The following is a 21,172-nucleotide window of genomic DNA, read 5'->3' as shown; positions in this document are numbered from 1 at the left end:
CCAATGATCTACTCTCGGCTGTTGCATAAACTGTGACAATGTATGAACCGAATAAGTAAGATCAGGTCTGGTTACTGACAAGTAAATCAGTCTACCAATTAGTCTTTTATATTTCTCCACGTCTTTGAACAACTCTCCCATCGTCAAAGCAAGTCTATGATTAGTCTCCATTGGAAACTCTGCAGGTTTGGGTCCCAATAAATCCGCTTCCATGATAATATCCAATGCATATTTCCGCTGGCATACATAAAAACCTTGTTTACTACGAGCTATCTCCAAACCCAGAAAATATTTCAACTTTCCCAAGTCTTTCATCTTGAAGCATTGTCCCAAGTAGGTTTTAAATTTATTAATCTCTTCCAGATTATTTCCTGCAACAATTAAATCATCTACATACACCAAAACATTAAGCTGCATCTTTCCCTTGATCATAGTGAAAAGAGAATAATCTGAATATGATTGCCGGAACCCATAATTTTTCAAGGTTGTTGATAGTTTTGCAAACCAACAACGTGGAGCCTGTTTCAAACCATATAATGATTTCTTCATTCTATATACCAGATTAGAATTACCTTTGGTAAATCCCGGTGGTATCTTCATATACACTTCTTCCTCCAAGTCTCCATGAAGGAAAGCGTTATGTACATCCATCTGATGTACTTCCCAGTTTTTAACTGCTGCAACAGACAGAAAAGTACGTACGGTTGTCATCTTTGCGACTGGTGCAAATGTCTCTTTGTAATCCAACCCCTCAACTTGATGATTTCCAAAGATCACAAATGTTGCTTTTAGCCGTACCAACTCCCCATTTGCACCATACATCTATGTGTAAATCCATTTACTCCCAAGTGCTTTCTTCCCCGGTGGCAATTCTTGCAATTCCCACGTACCTTGTTCTTCCAGTGCTCGTATTTCTGCTTCCATGGCTTTCCGCCACCCTGGATGCTTCATAGCTTCCTTAAAATTGCGAGGCTCAGACCCAGCTGTTAATGCTGCTAGAAATTTCTTATGAACTGCAGAAAACCTATCACAACTAACATAATATGTCAAAGGATAAGGCGTACCTGAGGATGGTGATTGTGTTGAGTGAGGATGAGATGGACTATTTTCTCGAATGGTGTGTGTCACAAAGCCTTTTAGACTACTAGAAGGAATCTTCCGACGCCTTCCCTTGTCCAACTCTTCTGCAGCTGTAGTATCATTGCTAGGATTGACATCCTCTACAGGTTGTTCTAGTGTGTCGTCTTCATTAACATCAACACTGCCACAATCATCGATGTTCTCAGTCCCTGTCAAGACACTAGGCATATCGGTCTCAGTGTCTGCAGTGGACTCGGTCTCAGCTGGATCATCAACATCAGTCTCAGAACCTCCAGAATCCGACTGATCCTTCTCAGTCGATGGATTGGACCCCAGCTGTACTGTCTTAGTCAATTCTCCCTTCAAATCATTCCTATACGGAAACTGATATTCACAAAACTTCACGTCTCTTGACACTAGAAACCTTCTTGCATCTAAATCATACACTTGCCATGCCTTCTTACCAAAAGGATAGCCAAGAAATACACATCTTCTTCCTATACTCGCTAACTTATCTCTGTTACTACCTTGATCATGTACATAGCACAAGCATCCAAACACCTTCAACTGATTATATGGAGGCTTCTTTCCAAATAATATTTCATATGGAGTTTTATTGTTTAGAATAGGTATAGGTGTACGATTAATTAAATATGCAGCAGTTAAGGCGCATTCTCCCCAAAAATATATTGGAAAATTGGCTTGAAATCTCAAAGCTCTTGCAACATTCAGTATATGTTGATGCTTTCTCTCAACTCTCCCATTCTGTTGAGGCGTACCAACACATGATGTCTCAAACACTATCCCATTAGTCCTAAAATATCCACGCAATGCATTAAACTCGGTTCCATTATCACTTCTAACAATTTTGATTTCTTTACTAAATTGACGTTTCACAAGAGCAATAAAGTTAAGAAATGTTTGTGAAACTTCTGTTTTATTTTGAATCAAATATATCCACACACCTCTTGAAAAATCATCTATTATTGTCAAAAAATATTTAGCTCCACAAGATGACTGAGTCTTATAAGGACCCCATAAATTTATATGAACCAACTCAAAAATACAATTGGATTTAGTCAGACAACTAGCAAAACTACTCCTACGATGTTTCGCTCGTGGACAAATATCAGACGCATCATTATTCTTCTTAAAAAAATTACTCCCACCTGGTAACCTTTGTAACACTTTGTCTGATGGATGTCCCATTCGTCGATGCCACAGCTCATACGTATTTCCACTGACAACCATTACTTCAACTTGAGGCACACCACATAAAATATATAGTCCACCTTGTCGTTCACCCACTCCAATCACCTTCCTCATCGACCAGTCCTGTATAAGACATAAGCTGTTAGTACATTGAACACTACATTCCAACTCATCAATAAGCTGTGTGACTGAAATTAAGTTACACGTTATTTGAGGCACATAAAACACGTTTTCTAGTCTTAAACCACCAGGCAGAATAACGGTTCCTATTTTCTCAGACTGTGCATATTTCCCATCTGGGAGACCAACTGAACATGCCTTAATATCTCTCACATCTATCATGTCATCCCTTTTACACGTGACATGGTTTGTAGCCCCTGTGTCTACAATCCATACTGTTTTCTTACCTTGGAGCTGAGACGTGGATTTTCTTGTATTTAAAAACTCAAGCACCTGTTGAAGCTGTGTTGCTGTTACTCCCGTCAAACCTGAGCCATCTGATGAGCACGCACCACCTGCATACGTCTTCTCTGATATATTCAGATTGTGTGCTCTAACCTGATTGCCATTTCCTTGTCCTCTACCTCCTCTGCCATTGGCAAAACCAGCTCGGCCTCTACCACCTGTTCTGCCTCCTCTACCATTTCCTTTTTCGCCTCTAGGTCTGTCTCCCCACCATTCTGGGTATCCAATGATCTGAAAACACCCTTCATCTGAGTGTCCTTCTCTGCTACAGTGCTTGCAAAACTTGTCAGGATCATATGTATTATTGAACTGACGCTGATCAGACTGAACCCTAAAAGCCATCACATTCTCTTGTACTTCCGTTGACACAGCTACATCACCTATCCTCAGACGCTCCGAATTCACCATTGTCTGGTAGGCTACGTCTATTGATGGCAATGGATCACTTGCCAACAACTGCTCACGCAGTGAGCTATACACAGAATCTAATCCAATCAAAAAATAATGTAGGAAGTCCTCGTCGCTTAACGTACTAACCTGGCTTGCTATATTACAAGCGCACTTACCACACTTACACTGAGGTACCTTCACATATGTCACCAACTCATCCCATACCTTGTTTAATCTTCCAAAGTAGACAGCTACACCTTCCTTATTCTTTTGTTTGCACTCACTCAGAGACACTTTAAGCTGACAGATCCTTGTTCCGTTTACAACACAAAATCTTCTCTTCAAGTGTGTCCACATCAAGTTTGCATTATCATAGTCACCCAAACTTGATCTGATTGATGGCTCTAACGTGTTGCTGATCCAAGAAACAAGCATTGACTGGACCGCAATCCATTCTTCTAGATGGTCACAATCTTCAGGTTTTGTGATAGTCATCAACAAAACCGAACTTCCTCTTGGCAATCAAAGATCTTCGTATGGCTCTAGCCCATTCATCATAGTTAGTGCCTTTTAGAACAATCGGTGTGATGATAATTCCTGGGCCATCACTCGACCCTAGATGATATATTGGGTTCTTCTTTTTCATGTCATACTCTGTACTTTTGCCTTTGGTTGATGATTCCGTCTCATCACCCATCTTATATAGCTTTACGATTTAGGGTTTTTTTTTTTTTTTTTTTTTTCTCTTTCGGTTTCTCAACTGGCTCTTGATGCCATGTCAAGATTTGGGTAATTCTTTTTCTTGTTTTTCATTCATGCATCACGTTAGCTATTTATACAAGACCATACTTGGTGTACAAGTTATTAACCCTAGACACCAACTTGAGCCCTTAATTATCGGTCTCAAGATAGCTAACCCTATACACTAACTTGAGCCCTTAATTATCGGTCTCAAGATAACTACTTCCCAACACAGTCTCGGAAATGCTTGGGACTCAAGACACATTCTTAAATCCTACAATACTACGACACTTACCATATATATATCGTATTTCCTAATATCCTATTTTCTTCCAAATCCTCATTGAAGCAACCATGGCTACCGCGATCATCATCATTGAAGATATCTCATCAATGATATTTAGAGCTTGTTCTGTGTGCTGAAAAAATGAAATGAGTATTGAGAAACATAATTTCTTTGCTGCATATTGAGTAATGACTGTATTACACATAAGTGAAAGATTACAAAAAAAAAAAAAAGGACTTTCTTTTTTAAAGTCTTGAACCAGCGACGGAACCTGGAATTCCAGACTGGGTGGGCTCTTATTTTTTTCATCATTCATTTTACTACGATAAAGATAAATGCAGTCAAACAAATGAAGTGAGCAAGGCACCAACATTTGTGGTTCAGTAGTGGTCAGTAGTCGGCATATGTAATTCTGTGTTTCACTATTAATATTTGATTTTTTAATTGGCTTGGCCATTTTTATTTAGAAAAAAAGGCGCCCACTTTATATTTTTTTCTTGAATTAGAAACGCACCGGATCAAATCTATTTATTTACGACTATTTTAAACAACAACCACGAAATAAATTAGTCTAATAATACATCTATTAAAGAACGTAGAGTTGAAGTTCACTATACATATATATACACGAGATATGTGCTACGGTACTTTAAATAAACAAAAATTAAAATCTTCACAAATAAAATGAAATGAAAGAAGTTACCTTAAAAGAGTCAAAAACAATACACATAGTTCTCAAACCACAATAAGAATCGACAATGAATAAAAAATTAAACACAAAATTGGTTAAAAAGACCCAAATCAATAATTCCTGGATGAAAAAGACATTTAAATTTTGATACCGTTTAAATGGACAAAAATATAAAAATAGTCAGGATGTAAACAGATTCATCCCACCCATTTTTAAATACTTTTTTTTATTTTTAATTTACATCAGGATACATCCAGTTTCATCCTTGCTATTTTTTAAGTTTATGTCAGGATGAATCCAGTTTCATCCTTGCTATTTTTTTGGTGTCCATTTTACCCATAATAATTTTTACTCGTCCATTTGAAACATATTTTAAAAATATTTGAACGTTCATTTTCCGAAAATTAAATATCACTAAATCAGTTAATGTCCCTATAATGCACAATAAGAATCGACAATGAATAAAAAATTAAATATCACTAAATCAGTTAACGTCGCTACAATGCATTACGATGATAATCGCTAAAATAAACAATGCAGTGACGTGATTTCGAAAATGGTCAACACCATATTCTTCGCTAATCAAAAAAACATAAATATCATTGAATCAAATTAAAAATATATGCAATTCTTAGGGCAATATTCATAATCTGGTGAAAAATATAGTTTCAGTCCAAAATAATGTGAACCTTTAGGTTACTAGTAATAATCGTACAAATGGTCTATTCGATGAAAAATAATATTTTTGGAACGGTGATAGGATGACAAAACCTAATTGAAATCACAAAAAAAAAATAGATGCATGTCTTAGTGATGATAATAAACTTCCAAAATCTCAAAATGGGTACGTTTATTTAAAAAAAAACTGTAGAATAATAGAAAAGCAAAATGCAAACTCCATTGCCGAACCTTATAAAACAGCTGGAAATCCATATTATAAGAGTAAATAATAACAACATGTGTCTAATTGTGCGACGCGTCCTTGATCTGCACCCTCCTACGCATTAACACAACAAAACTATGATACAAACTACGTTAGAGAGTACAGGTGTATAATCATTATGAGTCGTTAGTTTCTTCAAGATTACATCTAAATGGCTTTTCTTTTAATAAGTAATGGGATAATCCAAATCGTTACCTGGGCATTTCCATTTTTATCTTGACAATTACCAGGCACAAACAAGGTTTTCACTAGTTTTGGGGGGCTGTAGCACAGGTAAGCCACCTCCACCTCCGTCACTGTCTTGAACTCTTGATACGTTTTAAGGTGAAAACATTCCCATGTACATTTTAAGTTCCAATGGCAAGCAACTTACTTGTGAAGTGCTAGTAGGTCGACCATGAAAACTTATGATCTTATCATGAGATTGATATGTTTCATTCATGAGCATGAGTTCTATGTTATAACATCTGTATATAAATAGTTTGAGATTTTATCTTTGAGCATAATATAATATCACTGCTAGTAGTTAAACCTTGAAAGGGTGGTGGTTAAACCTTGAAAGGGTGGTGGTTGAGGGTTGTGTAACTGAATTTGTACCTGCGGATATTAGTGGCTGGAGATATTTGGGAAAACTAAAAACAATAGGAGGTTAACTTTGTAACCATGTCATTGGTAACTCAAGGTGAAGTGATGGAAAACCCAAATTTTGTATCCTAAAGCTGCTCTTTGGTTTGATTCGCCCATAACAATGTGCCTGCATCCTTCCATTCAAAGTGTTTAAATACGGTTGAAAGACAATAATATTACTAGAGTACGTTTTCACAATTTTATTAATATAAATCATTGGAAAACAAAATTCAAACTAATTTTAACTAGTTAAATGCCTGTAAATAAGTAAAAGTAGGATGAAAAGCTTTATGTGTTGGAGATAAAGTCAAAAAAAGTCATCCTGAAGCTTTAGGATTGAAAGCTTTAGGTTGTTTGGATACACATCCTGAAGTTGTTTTTTAACTATTTGAAGTGAAAAAGTCAGAAACTAGTTTTGGTGCATAATTTCAAATGATTTTTAAAAATAAAAAGGTTAACTTTTTGTGAAGCACAATATTTTTACTTTTGAATTCTAATTCTAATTTCTGCTCTTGGTATTCAAACACGCTAGGAGATTTTATTTCTAAAAAATATCTTAAAAACGATGCCACATACAAAACTTCCACGTTCACCATTAAAGAAGCTCTAAAATAGTCTATTTTTTCCATTAACATATACGTGAAATCCTATAAATCACTATCATGGCCGTGATTTATGCTCACCACACACTCTCGAAGGTTCATCAAAACAAAAGTATATATACCCAAAATTAAGTCAAAGATGAAACAAATATTACTGTTGATATTTGTTACAAAGCTAGTGCACGAGCTCTCAAGGAGGTTTCTCTGGGTATTTTTTCAGATGAGGATGAAGACTTGAGGCCTGCCGATATTCTTGTTCTCAACTTGGAAAACGGGCAAGATGTTTGTATGGATGTTACTGTTGTCTCTCCCTTTACTGGTGATGGTGTTCGTTCTTTTGTCCCAGGGAAAGCCATTTCTAAGGAAGTTTCAAGGAAGCGTGCTAAATATCTGGACAAGTGCACTTCACTCGGTTATGGTATGGGGGTCTTGGCCTTCTCTACTTTGGGTGAGCTCGGCGAAGATACTTTATGTTTTTTTAAGCGTCTAAAGAATTGTCTTGTTAATAATGACGCTAGTAGTGGTTATGGTAGTTTTGTTTTTCATAGAGTAGGCATTGCTATTCAGAGGGGGTTGGTGCCCAGCTAGTTGCTAGGTTGCCAACCAATAGCTCTGTGTGATTTATTTTTGTCTTGTAATTATCTTTATTTAAAATAATAATTTAATTATTTTTTGAAAATGACCAATATTTTTATTTTATTTTTGCTAAATCAACAAAATATACCAATCAAAGGACACCATCACTTAAACAAACAATTCTGAACAAATAGAGAACAAAAGCCAAATATTACACAAAACAAAGTCGAATGCATAACCTATCATGCCGTTCTAATTCATGCAAGAAACAAGGTATGGTTAAGTATTCTTCGCAGCGACCTCGAGCTAAGCATGCATCTCTTTTTGCCGTATGTCAACTAATGTCTCGCGAAAACTAGGAGTCAATCTCCAATTTGTGCAAAAAATTTGGAGCCACGACTTCTGAGATGTGTGTTTGATGTCTTCTCGCGAATATAAGTCAGAGAAGGTAGTTATGAACATAATCATACATCAAGATGGCCTCTCATAACTTTCATACCCGGACCTGGGTTCTATAAGTTTTAGAGAAGGCGGAGGTCCAACCGGGACGATACTAATAGATTATATTCTACCATATTTAGCGGACCAAGGATATTCTCTTTAATAGAGATTATTAATAATAATATATATATGGTCCCTTCTCCCACAAGGAGGGCAAGGAAGTTTTCCATAACCCAATATGGTATCATCCCTAATCTCGATCCTCTCTTTTCTTCTTCTTCTTCTTCTCTATTAAACCTCCAACACAAAATCCATGACAGGTGATAAGAAAACTCTGCATCCGGCCTTTGCCGTAACCAACATCAAAACCCTGATTCCTATTCTTCTTGACATCAAACAAGATGAATACTCATCCTGGGTTTTTCTCTTCGAACTACATCTACAAGCTCACGATCTCCTTTTTCTCATCAACGGATCCACACCACCAACAGGGATTTATGCAAATACCCTCAAACAACTCGACGCCCTATGCCGCCAATGGATGTTCTCCACCATGGCCAAGGATCTCATGCTCACAGTTCTAAAATCTGGTAAAACCGCCAAAGAACTTTGGGATCATCTTCAAAAGTTGTTTCAAGATAACAAAGGTAATCGTGCTGCAACCCTTGAAAGTAAATTTGTCAATCTAAAGTTTGTTGACTGTGCTAGTGTCGATGATTACTGTGACAAACTCAAGTCGTTAGCGGATCGACTGACCGATCTCGATTTTCCCATGAATGACAAACGTTTGGTTATCCAACTTGTCAATGGTCTACCGGAGGAATACAACACTGTTGCTTCCTTCATACAACAGTCTATGCCCACCTATGATGCTGCTCGTTCACAACTACGCACTGAAGAAATACGACGTGCTCAACAAACCACCATGATATCTTCCACTGCCCTAACAGCCACTGGAAACAATTCTTCTCAACGCCATCACCGAACTAGCAACGTAAAAATACCTGTCAACCCTGAAAACTCCGGTCCTCTTCTGCCAACCCCAGGATACTCTCGCCAGCCCAGTGCACCTCGCCATCCCAGTGCGCCACGCGGCCCAGTGTACCCAGCTAACCCAGCATCCTGGATGCCATACTGGGCTCAACCTCCATGCCCGTACCCAACTGCTCCACTTTGGCAGCCCACTGCACCACCTCGAGGCCCATCTGCTGGACGTCCTCGTCAAGCCCAGCAGCGACGCTCTTCAATTCTTGGACAGGCCCATGCGTACGCTGTGCCTTCAGTTGAAACACTACAGCCCAGTGATTTTGCGGAAGCCTACAGTTCATTGAGCTTACAGCCACCAGATGAAACGTTCTACATGGACACTGGTGCGACATCCCATATCACCGCGGATCCAGGTACGTTACATACTGTTTTCGACACTAGCAATGTTAAATCTATCTTGGTTGGCAACGGTAACTCTATTCCAGTTATGGCTAGTGGCACCCACTCTATAAACCTCTCGTCCCGACCTCTTCACCTCAACGATACCCTCGTAGTTCCTGATATTATCAAAAATCTTATTTCCGTTCGAAAGTTCACAACTGATAATCATGTGTCTGTTGAATTTGATCCTTATGGTTTTTCTGTGAAGGATTTGAATTCGAGGACGATCCTTCTTCGCTGTGATAGCTCTGGGGAACTTTATCCTCTCACAACTGCTGCCGTGCCCACTTCAAAATCATCTCAGTCTCCACCACTGTCTCTTACCGTCTGCTCTCATGATGTCTGGCACAGCCGTCTTGGTCATCCTGGACAAGCTATTTTAAATAATTTACATTCCCACTCTTTAATTCAATGTAATAAACAACAGTCTACCAAACTTTGTCATTCTTGTCAAGTTAGTAAACATGTTCGTCTTCCTTTCTCTGACTCAAATTCTTTCACTTCTGCTCCATTTGATATTATTCATAGTGATTTATGGACTTGTCCTATACATATTGATACTTGTTTTCGCTATTATCTTATTTTGTTGGATGACTATACTAATTATCTATGGGTATATCCCTTGAAGCTCAAATCTCAGGTCCACTCCAAATTCTTGGAGTTTCGGTCCTTTGTCAACACTAGATTTGAGCGAGATATCAAATGTTTTCAATCCGATATGGGACGTGAATTTGATAACTCTTCTTTTCATGATTTTTCTAAGAACTCTGGTTTAGTCTTTCGTTTCTCCTGTCCTCACACCTCATCTCAAAATGGGAAAGCGGAGCGTATGATTCGTCGTGTTAACGACATCACCCGCACTCTCATGTCCCATGCCTCTATCCCATACAAATATTGGGTCGATTCACTCCATATGGCCGTCTATCTCCATAACATCCTCCCTTCTGCCGTGCTTCACTTCGCCTCACCGGTGTCAATTCTCTATCAACGCCAACCGACGTATGATCACCTACGTACGTTTGGTTGCCTTTGTTATCCTAATTTGTCCGCCACCACTCCTCACAAGCTTTCCCCTCGGTCCTCTAGATGTGTTTTCCTTGGTTTCTCTCCTCATCATCGTGGCTATCGTTGCCTTGACCTAGCCACTAACAAAATTATCATGTCTCGCCATGTAACGTTTGATGAAAACGTTTTTCCCTTCCGCACTTCTTCCGACCATCGCTCTCACAACCTCGAACCATCTACCCAATCCATTTCTCCTCATTTTCCACTCCCACTGGCTTACCCATCTCCTCCTTCTACCCAACCGTCGTCTCACCACCTCTACACTCCACCTCACCGTCGTCCACGACGACCTTCTTGCGCTGTCCCATCTCCACCCATCTCCTGTTCTCCCTCTACCTGTCCGGCTCTCCCACACACGGACACATTACCCAGCAACTCTGATTCCCCTGCTCAGCCCAGCGTTTCCCCCTCTTCTGCCAGGACCATTTCTTCTCCCTCTCTTACCCAGCCCAACTCACCTAACTTTGCGTCTCAGCCCAGCTCTTCTCACTCTGCTGTTCCGCCGTCTTCACCCGCTCCGGCCCAGCAAGCCCAACAACTCATCCCATCTCTTAACTCCCCCTCAAACCCAGAAGTACCTTCCCTGTCCGACAGCAACCCCCCCCCCCCCCCCCCCCCCGAGCAACACTCCTGCTGCTCCCTCTCGCCCTGCCACTCGGGCCTCTCATGGGATTTTCCGTCCCTCCAACAAGCTCAATCTCCACGTTCAAACCCGAAACCACATCTCCACCCTCCCCAAATCTCACCTATATGCTCTTAGGGACCCAAACTGGAAGAAATCCATGATAGATTAATATATTGCAATGTTGAAAACTCACACTTGGGATCTAGTGCCGAGACCTCTTGGTGCTCATATCATTCGCTCCATGTGGCTATTCCGTCACAAGTTTCATGCAGATGGCACTTTGGAACGTCACAAATCCCGCCTTGTCGCTAACGGTAAATCACAACAAGTTGGTGTTGATTGCTTTGAGACGTTTAGTCCGGTTGTTAAGCCCGCAACTATCCGCACAGTTCTCACCATTGCTACCTCCAGATCTTGGCCCATTCACCAATTGGACGTCAAGAATGCCTTTCTTCATGGGGATCTTACTGAGACGGTTTATATGCACCAACCTCCGGGATTTGTTGATCCTACTCACCCGGATTATGTTTGCCGCCTTCGTAGATCTCTTTATGGTCTCAAACAGGCACCTCAGGCATGGTTTCAGCGGTTTGCGACTTTCATCACTCAATGTGGTTTTCAGGGTAGTGTATGTGATCCATCTCTATTTATTTATCGGTCAGGACAGGACACGGCATACTTATTACTGTACGTTGATGATATCATACTCACTGCCTCTACTGATGTTCTTCTCACCCGTTTTATTGACATGATGAAACAAGAGTTCTGTATGAATGACCTTGGATCCTTACATCATTTTTTGGGAATCACTGCTTCTCGGTCATCCTCCGGGTTGTTTTTGTCTCAGTCACTCTATACGAAGGACATCATTTCTCGTGCATCCATGACTGCCTGCAATCCAGTGGCCACTCCGGTCGACACCAACTCCAAGCTTAGCGCTACCTCTGGACCAGCTCTTAAGGATCCTACTCTATACCGAAGTTTGGCTGGGGCTTTACAGTATCTTACTTTTACTCGACCGGACATATCTTACGCGGTTCAACAGGTATGTTTATTCATGCACGACCCTAGAGAACCTCACATGCAGGCGCTTCGGCGTATACTTCGGTACCTCCAGGGCACTATCGAACATGGGTTATTTTTATCTGTATCCACCATTTCTGGCATCCATGCATACTCTGATGCTGATTGGGCGGGCTGTCCTGATTCACGACGATCTACCTCTGGTTTCTGCATTTTTTTGGGTGACAACCTTGTTTCTTGGTCTTCCAAACGTCAGGCGACTGTCTCCCGCTCCAGTGCTGAAGCTGAATATCGGGGTGTGGCTAATGCCGTGGCCGAGACGACTTGGCTCCGGAATTTATTTCTTGAGCTACATATACCACTACGACGGGCTACTATCGTTTATTGTGACAATGTGAGTGCTGTCCACATGTCGGGTGATCCGGTTCAACATCAACGCACCAAACATGTGGAAATCGACATTCATTTTGTTCGTGAACGCGTCCGTATTGGAGACATTCGGGTGCTACACATTCCATCCGAAAATCAGTACGCTGATATTTTCACGAAGGGTCTTCCTAGACAATTATTTCTTCGTTTTCGTACTAGTCTTAGTGTTTGTTCCTCTCCCGCTAAGACTAAGGGGGTGTAATAGATTATATTCTACCATATTTAGCTGACCAAGGATATTCTCTTTAATAGAGATTATTAATAATAATATATATATGGTCCCTTCTCCCACAAGGAGGGCAAGAAAGTTTTCCATAACCCAATAGATACCTTATTCCGTGACTGTCTTTCTCCCGAAAAATACATTCGAGTGGTCGCTTTTGTTTCGTGTACAAAAAAAAAAAATTTGCAAAACTAACAAAGAGTTTGATCTTGACTCAAATTCGTTGTCTCATCTTGATTTTAGTTTGTGTTTGATCTTTGATTCAAAGCCTACAAGCCCATTTTTTTCATCTTATCAACTGTAATTTTTTATCGTATCCCCACAGCTAGATTACTAGCTCCACCACAGATAGTGCAAGAATTGGGATTCGGAAAACATTGGCATGTAGATTTTAAGTTCCAATTAACAACAACTTTATCGTGAAGTGCAGTGCTGCCATGAAATTCCAATTTATCATGAGATGAAGATGTTTCTTTTATGAGTGCGAATTTTATGTTTTAGCATTTTTGCTATAAATAGTTTTATTCATGTAATATATATACTGGTAGAATTTTGTCTAATTGTTCCACCAATTTGATTGTTATCTTTGAGCATCGTATATCAAATTGGTCGACTTTGAAGGTGTTGGGGTGTGATTCATATGAATGGTATAGGATATCGGAGAAAGCTAAAAACAACCATGTGAATAGGAGGTCAGTTTCTCTAGCAATTGACCGACAAACTCAAGATAAAGTGACCCTTTGCACAAGAATTAAATCACCAATATAGTGTTTGCTATGCTTCTCTTATAATGTGCCAAAATACTCATACAAAGTCTCTTGGTTGTAGATTGCATCCCTCTGAGCATAACAAGAATTTCATTGGGTTTCCACCGAGGTATAGGGACGGAGGGAAGGGGTGCAAATGGAGTCACTTACGACCAGTAAATTCTAAGTTTTAGGAAAATATGATTTGGGTTTTGTGAAACTTACTAATAGTAAAACTAAGATTTGTATTATTAACGGGGTTATAGTGTCGTATATCGGCTATTAACATCAATGGGCATAGCTTCTTAGATGAAATTGACGTATTCCGAATTGGTTTAACAATGTGGTCGTAAAAGTGCTAAGTTAATATACCCGAGCTTTGGCATTATTGCAAATTGTAGCTTATCACTTGAATATTTTTCTTTTCTATTTTATATACTAGTTTTTCACCCATGCTATATACGGATCTATTTTTCATTTATGAAATAACAAATTCATCTTTAAAATTGAATTCATGAAAATAAATAATGTCTTTAGAAACTAATAAAACATAAATTAATGACTGTAAAAACTAATAAAACATGAAACAGAAGAAAAAATTTCAATGTCATGGGCACGTAGTCCAACACTTATTTTAGCTCCACAAATTAACTAAAAATTATCTTGCTCCAGTACTTCCCGAGATTTTGATGTTCTTTCAAGTTTTCAAGCTCAAGCTTTTGTTCTTTTATTAGCTTATGTGCACCTGTGAATTATTTGGCTTCATAATATTTTATATTATTAAGCTTGAATATTGATAGCACACTTTTGATTAAGATATTCATTCAATAAACTATTCTGTATTGATTGTCTACTACCCAAATTCCCTTGATTAACTTTGTTGTTTATATTTGAATTTGCACTGTAAATATATACCTTGTACGTAATTCCCGAATATATCAAGTGTATTTGTAATGTCTGTGTTTTTAAACCCATGAACGATATTATCATGTACATTGTGTTTATGTCAATTGTTTATACAACCATTGAATAGTACTTATACATGTGAACTCCTAGTACATAAAGGATTATTTGCACAATATATTGAAGAAAGTGTGTATTTCTTTTTAGCGTAACAAAAAAGTTAAATACAATTTAAGTGATTATATATAAATCGGGTAATAAGGATATGTATATATGTGTACCTTGGAACTATGGGATGAACTCCATGAAGATCAAAAGAATCCTTGAACAAATATGTACAAAAAATATTAAGAGAATGTTACTAAATTATAGGATGAATCCGTATATTATACCTATGGATGTATATCCAGGAATTATATATACCATGAAATCATAATATATAATATATGCATAACTTAGTGTACCTGCTGGTTGTGAGTCAGTAAGTTCTATACTGTATGAAATTATTTTATGTATCTCCTTACATTGTTATCCTGGAAAAAGCACATTCCTAAACAACCTTTTAGGAAAATATACGAAATGGTTGTTGTCCCATATAATTACCGAGTTTATTTCCCACGATGTGATTTAATCTTGACCCTTCATTCGATAATAGTTGACTCGTTGGGGATCGCTTTGTCTGTGACTGAATGTCATAAACAAATATTTGCGACACGTTATGGTAAGTAAAATTTGGGAGAAAAACAGGGGACTGTGAAGCATAATCAACGTAAGTATATTTAAATATTTGCGACATGTTATGGTAAATAAACTAATACCGCGTTTGGATACCAGAAGCAGAAGTCATGAGCATAAGTTAGAAGAAGCAAAAGCATTTTGCTTCACAAACAATTGACCTTTTTGCTTTTAGAAATCATCTTTAAAATTGTGTACCCAAACTAACCCCTTTTTTCAAGAAGTCAAAAAACTTACTTTTGAGCTTATATCCAACCGTCCTATAACCGATACGTATACCCACGTTACAGAAATTTCCCGTTTGATTATTGTACTATTAGTTTTGTTGGTTTTCATGGTTTTCATATATGTAACGTATAATAGATAACTGTCCATAACTCAACTTAATCCAATGGTTGATTTTCCTTTGAAATAATCAAGTGAATGAACTTGTTAGTTCATTCTCTTAGTTTTTTGTTTTTTTTTTTTTTTATCTGTGTGTGTTAGACGCGAAAATAATTTATTTCTTACGTGATTATAACACTGATGATATAGTTATTTCAATTGTAGTTTCCGGCCTTAAATTTTTTTCTCTGGATACTATCTATCGAGATGAGTAAGAGGCAACGGTCTTGACTGAAATATCTGTGACATATCCTTCTTTTGATTTTTTTTTTACTTTATGATATTCTCAAAAGTACATGAAGAGTTTATTTTAGGTTTTGGTTTTGAATTTTTTTTTCCTGTTTTCTCATATCTTTTGCAGATCATCTCGCTACAAAATGTTCACTTGCACATGGAGTGGTCGCTTGGTGGATTCTCAACGGATGATTGGCCAGCTCTACTGCCTAGCCAGAACTGATTGCAACAGAGGTTCAATAGTTATGATCTTGCAAGGGGATCGTGAATAAATGATAATCCAATTGTTGATGGTGGTTTTTAGCTTAGAGTTAAAATCGTAAAACCGCACATCTGACATGACGTCACTATGACCATTAGCACATTTATTGAATCGATCAGAATGCCTACGTAAGAATTACTAGGATACCTTTTTTTATGTGTCATGTTCCACGGTAGAACCCTTAACATTGACCGACATCATCTATGCCAAACCCTAATTCTCATGCTACCGCGCCAAGGCATGCCAACCATGGCAGCCGCACAACAGTGCCAATGGCATGATAATCCATCCACGTCTACCACGCCAAGGAATGCTAACCATGCTAGCCACGTCTACCGCGTCAAGCCATGCCAACCATGTCAGCCGCACCACTGTGCTAATGGCATGCCATGCCAGCCACGTCTAACGCGCCAAGGAATGCCAACCAAGCCAGCCGCACAACTATGCCAATGGCATGCCATGCGAGTCACGTCTAGCCCGCCAAGGCATGCCAACCATGCCAGTCGCACCATTGTTCCAGTAGCATGCCATGCCAGCCACGTCTACCCTACCAAGGCATGCCATGCCGGTCTTCCCTATGCGGCTACCAAAATGAAGGCATGCGACGATCAACGACCATCCTTCCACCTCAGATGCAAATTTTAGTCGTCCAAGGTCGCCAACCAATGCATGGTAACCTTTGGCCCAAAATCCTAGTTTTGGCTACGCCTAACCGTGCCAAGGAATGTCATGCCACATGTGCCAATGGCATGCCAACCACCTCGCTGCACCATACCATGCCGGCCTTCCCTATGCGGCTACAAAAACGAAGGCGTGCGACGATCAACGACCACACTTCCACCTTAGATGCAAATTTTAGCCGTCCGAGGTCGCCAACCAACACATGGTAACCTTTGGCCCAAAACCTTAGTTTTGGCCACGCCAATGGCATGCCAACCACCTTGTCGCACCATACCATGTCGGCCTTCCCTATGCGTCTACCAAAATGAAGGCGTGCGACGATCAACGACACCCTTCCACCTTAGATGCAAATCTTAGCCGTCCAAGGCCTCCAACCAACGCATGGTAACCTTTGGCCCAAAACCCTAGTTTTGGCCACGCCAAACCGCGCCAAGGCATGCCATGCTACATGTGTCAATGGCATGCCAACCACCTTGCAGCACCATACCATGGCGGCCTTCCCTATGCGACTACCAAAACGAAGGCATACGACGATCAACGGCCACCCTTCCACCTTAGAGACAAATCTTAGCTGTCCAACGTCTCCAACCAACGCATGGTAACCTTTGGCCCAAAACCCTAGTTTTGTCCATGCCAAACCGCGCCAAGGAATGCCATGCCACATGGTCCAATGGCATGCCAACCACCTTGCCGCACCATACCATGCCGTCCTTCCCTATGCGGCTACCAAAACGAAGGCGTGCGACGATCAACGACTACCCTTCCACCTTAGAGGAAAATCTTAGCCGTCCAAGGACGACAACCAATGTATGGTAACCTTTGGCCCAAAACCCTAGTTTTGGCCACGCCAAACCGCGCCAAGGAATGCCATGCCACATGGTCCAACGGCATGCCAACCACCTTTCCGGACCATACCATGCCGGGCTTCCCTATACGGCTACCAAAACGAAGGCGCGTGATGATCAACGGCCACCCTTACACTTTAGATGCAAATCTTAGCCGTCCAAGGTTACCAGCTAACGCATGGCAACTTTTGTCCTTAGTTTGGTCGCCCCTAAATAAAGCCAAAATCCTAACTTTTGGCCGCGCCTAAACCAGGCCATATTAAAGCCATACCGATCATGCTTTCATGCCACTGGATACCAAACGAAGGGTTGCAATAATCAACGGCTACATTACCTCTAAAGATGAAAAATCTCGACCGTCAAAGGTCACCACCGAGCTGGCAAGTCTCCCAAGCTCAACTTGCCAGAAAACAACAACATGCTACATGTTTTCCAAGAAAACACTCGAGACATCAACACATGTCACAAACTGTGGGATTCTCATGGGATATTAGTTTGGCGGTTTACAGCGTGTGGCGTACACTACGCCCGTTATAAGACAGTGTCATAAGGATGAGGTGGTTAGTAAATACAGAGGGTAATGGTGAAACGCTTTCTTTTATGGAACATCAATTCCAGGCATTACCGGTTACCACCTCCTCCCATTTACTCATCCATTTTCCATTTCTTAATGAGACCATAGTATGTTTCACTTCGACTTGTATAAATAGGTCTTACCTATTTTCACCGAACAAAAAGTACAGGTCAGAAGCATACAACACTCAGAAAATATTTGCTAGCTTTTCATCTATTAGCTTCCCACTTTATGATACAAGTCGTAAAACAACTACTCTTCCAGAATCAACTATTCTGGTCTCAACAATCTCTTCGCTTCCCTCCCCAAAACCAACCCTTCTCCTTCACTTTGTGACCGAAGCAAGTCTGGAACAACCATTTCTTGGTTTAGGACGGATTTGTACAGATTGATCTCTCGAATCTAAAGTACTCCCTTGCAGTAAATTTTTTAGGGTTTAAACTCATTTCTCACTCATACACCCGAAATTACCAAAATCAGCAGAAACCGTTTTCACCCTGAAATAATTGGCGACCACAGTGGAAGATTGATCTTTCGGTTACAATATCAACTTTCAATCCTCGATCTCATATTTCGACCCATACGTCGTAAATTAAACGATCCGCCTAGGAATCGACGACTCAGCTACCAGACATCCCGGTTACCAATCATGACATGGCAAGGGACGACTGGGGACTTCCCAGAGGTCAAAATAAAACGATCCGCCCAGGGATCGACGACTCGATTACCAAGTGACTCAAAATAAAACAAATACAATGAAAATAAAGTAGGGCTTGCAAATATTACCCGGTGTTCGAGAAAGAGAAGTAAGGCAGACCAGTAGGTGGCGTGGTATTGTTTTAGTTTGTGAATTGGGAATTTGAGAGAAGAATGTGATCAGAAAGAACACTATTGTGAGCTTTATATACTTCAAACTTTGGGTAAGAGTAATAAATGTGAATTTTCCATATATATATATATATATATATATATATATATATATATATATATATATAAGGTAAAAATATTTCCAAAGGCAAATTTTGGGAATTTATAATGGGTACGAATGATTTTCCTATCAAACATAGTGAGTTTGTAACCGTTCAGATAATCCATGCGTATTTGTAACGGTTGTAGCATTGATTCTGGAATATAAACTCTAGATTCTAGAAGATGCTATCAGGGGATCCATGATATCATTAACAGGAAGAATACGATTTTTTTTCTTTAAATTGTTGGATGGCCATCATTAAACGTCTTTAATTAGTTTTTTTTAAAAGATTTTGAGAAGCAAATCTTGGGAATTTGTAATGAGTGTGACGAATTTTTTCTACCTAATATAGTGAGTTTGTAACCGTTCAGATAATCCATCGGTATCTATAACGGTCGGTATCATTAATAGGAATAATCCAAAGTCTTTTAAAATTGTTGGGCCTCCATCATTAATACGAAGAACAAATCAGGTTTTCCATTGGACAAATCCCTCGGTGAGTTAATCATTTTCGTTCATTTCATTCTTATTAGCGATTTTGGTCTAGCAGACCAAATATATAAACAAGATTTTTGCTTGTCATTGGTTCCACCTTTGGTCCCCCGACTCACGTCAGTGACAGAGCTAAAATTTATAATCTTATTCTTTTGTTATCCTCTTAAGATTGTAATTTTTTATACATTATTGTAAGAAAAGATTGTCAATATATGTATCATGTAAACATTAAAACTTATCCGAAAATCCATAAATTTTATAATTTGTGCAACACTTTTCTTAGTAAACAACACCCAAAACATTACGGATTGTCTTGGGACGCCATTTTATATGATGGTGGTATCTTTTATCATGTTATATCCCCTAATCCTAATCGATATTAATGAACCCTTTTTTTAGTGCATACTGAATAAAGATAAAAAAGAGTTGTAAATAGCAAAATCAGAAGCCCCTTAACCAAATATTTTTGGTAATGGCATCTGCCCCTTCTGTATTAGTGTTAATAATCACGATTAGTGATTAAGATAATTTCAGAATTATAAAGGTTTGTGTGGATGAAAAATTTTGGGGAAAAAAATTAGGTTTTTATTGAGAAGGAGAGAAAGAGAAGGAAAAGGTGAGAAAACAAATTTGTATTTTGATTCAACGGAGGATGAGGAGGGTTGTTCATCTAAAAATCCTAGGAGAATATATATCAACTACAACAATGATCCGGAAATGGCTGATTTCTTAGATTCTGAGAATAATTTTACATTAACTCAAACTCAAAGTCAAACTCAATGTGAAGATTTTTATGAGGCAAATCCATATGATGAATACATATATGAGGAACCCAATGCTTCTAATACACATTTACACTTGTATCCTATGTTTAATCTCACTTTTGTAGCTTGAAATCATCAAAAGTTTGTATTTTTTCTTCATGGTTCGGCTTAAATATATGAACAGAATCAACCCAATTGATGAACAGTTCGAAAAGCTGAAACTGTTTACATTATGCGCCGAACATATATTTTCTGCTTGCAACCTATTTGCTAGATAGTAGTTCGGCTTATACGAAAGTTTCATAACAAGCCGAACCATACACTGTAACTTTTAGAAGAAAACATTTTAATGGTTCGACTTATTTAATGAATACCATATAAGCCGAACCTGGAAACTGTAAAATGTTCGGTACATGTTGTGAATATCGTATAAGTCGATCCTAGAAACTGTAAAATGTTCGACACATGTTGTAAATATCGTATAATCCGATCCTTGTAAATATTCTTGGTTCGGTACATATGTTTATGATCGTAATAATCGAACCTAACCATTAATTTTTCATTATGGTACCTTACCTTGTGATATTCTTTGTAGATCGTGCTTGATGGACCTGTACCGATGGAAAATCAACCTGATCCCGTAGATATATTTCACGAAGATACTAGGGATCACTTCCAAAATGATTTGGTATGTAAGAATTTGTTTTTTACCTTATTGTCGGAATATTCCGA

General features: G+C 39.1%; 2 protein-coding genes across 2 annotated transcripts; one reads left to right on the top strand and one right to left on the bottom strand.

Moving 5' to 3' along the window:
* Positions 1-822: 822 nt before the first annotated feature.
* Positions 823-3,642, bottom strand: LOC113290410. Its single transcript, XM_026540017.1, has 4 exons — positions 2,442-3,642; positions 2,258-2,339; positions 1,146-1,960; positions 823-1,013 (listed from the first exon to the last, which is right to left on the bottom strand). Exons 1-4 carry the CDS (start codon positions 3,640-3,642, stop codon positions 823-825), a joined length of 2,289 nt encoding a protein of 762 aa, XP_026395802.1.
* Positions 3,643-9,150: 5,508 nt separating this feature from the next.
* Positions 9,151-9,752, top strand: LOC113285387. The gene is made up of 2 exons (XM_026534288.1): positions 9,151-9,454; positions 9,691-9,752. The coding sequence occupies exons 1-2, from the start codon at positions 9,181-9,183 to the stop codon at positions 9,723-9,725; spliced, it is 309 nt and encodes a 102-aa protein (XP_026390073.1). The 5' UTR covers positions 9,151-9,180; the 3' UTR covers positions 9,726-9,752.
* The last annotated feature ends 11,420 nt before the right edge of the window (positions 9,753-21,172 follow it).

This window comes from Papaver somniferum, chromosome 6, assembly GCF_003573695.1.
Source record: "Papaver somniferum cultivar HN1 chromosome 6, ASM357369v1, whole genome shotgun sequence".
NCBI classification, from domain to species: domain Eukaryota; kingdom Viridiplantae; phylum Streptophyta; class Magnoliopsida; order Ranunculales; family Papaveraceae; genus Papaver; species Papaver somniferum.
Note: the sequence above shows the minus strand (reverse complement) of the source record. Positions and strands in the feature narration are given on the sequence as shown.

Coding starts and splice junctions, on each gene's coding strand:
- LOC113285387 (XM_026534288.1), top strand. CDS start 9,181: ATGCCATACTGGGCTCAACCTCCATGCCCGTACCCAACTGCTCCACTT. Junction 9,455..9,690: donor CCATATCACCGCGGATCCAG/GTACGTTACATA, acceptor TTTTCTGTGAAG/GATTTGAATTCGAGGACGAT.
- LOC113290410 (XM_026540017.1), bottom strand. CDS start 3,642: ATGACTATCACAAAACCTGAAGATTGTGACCATCTAGAAGAATGGATT. Junction 2,340..2,441: donor GTTGGAATGTAGTGTTCAAT/GTACTAACAGCT, acceptor GTGTGCCTCAAG/TTGAAGTAATGGTTGTCAGT. Junction 1,961..2,257: donor TCAGACAAAGTGTTACAAAG/GTTACCAGGTGG, acceptor ACGTCAATTTAG/TAAAGAAATCAAAATTGTTA.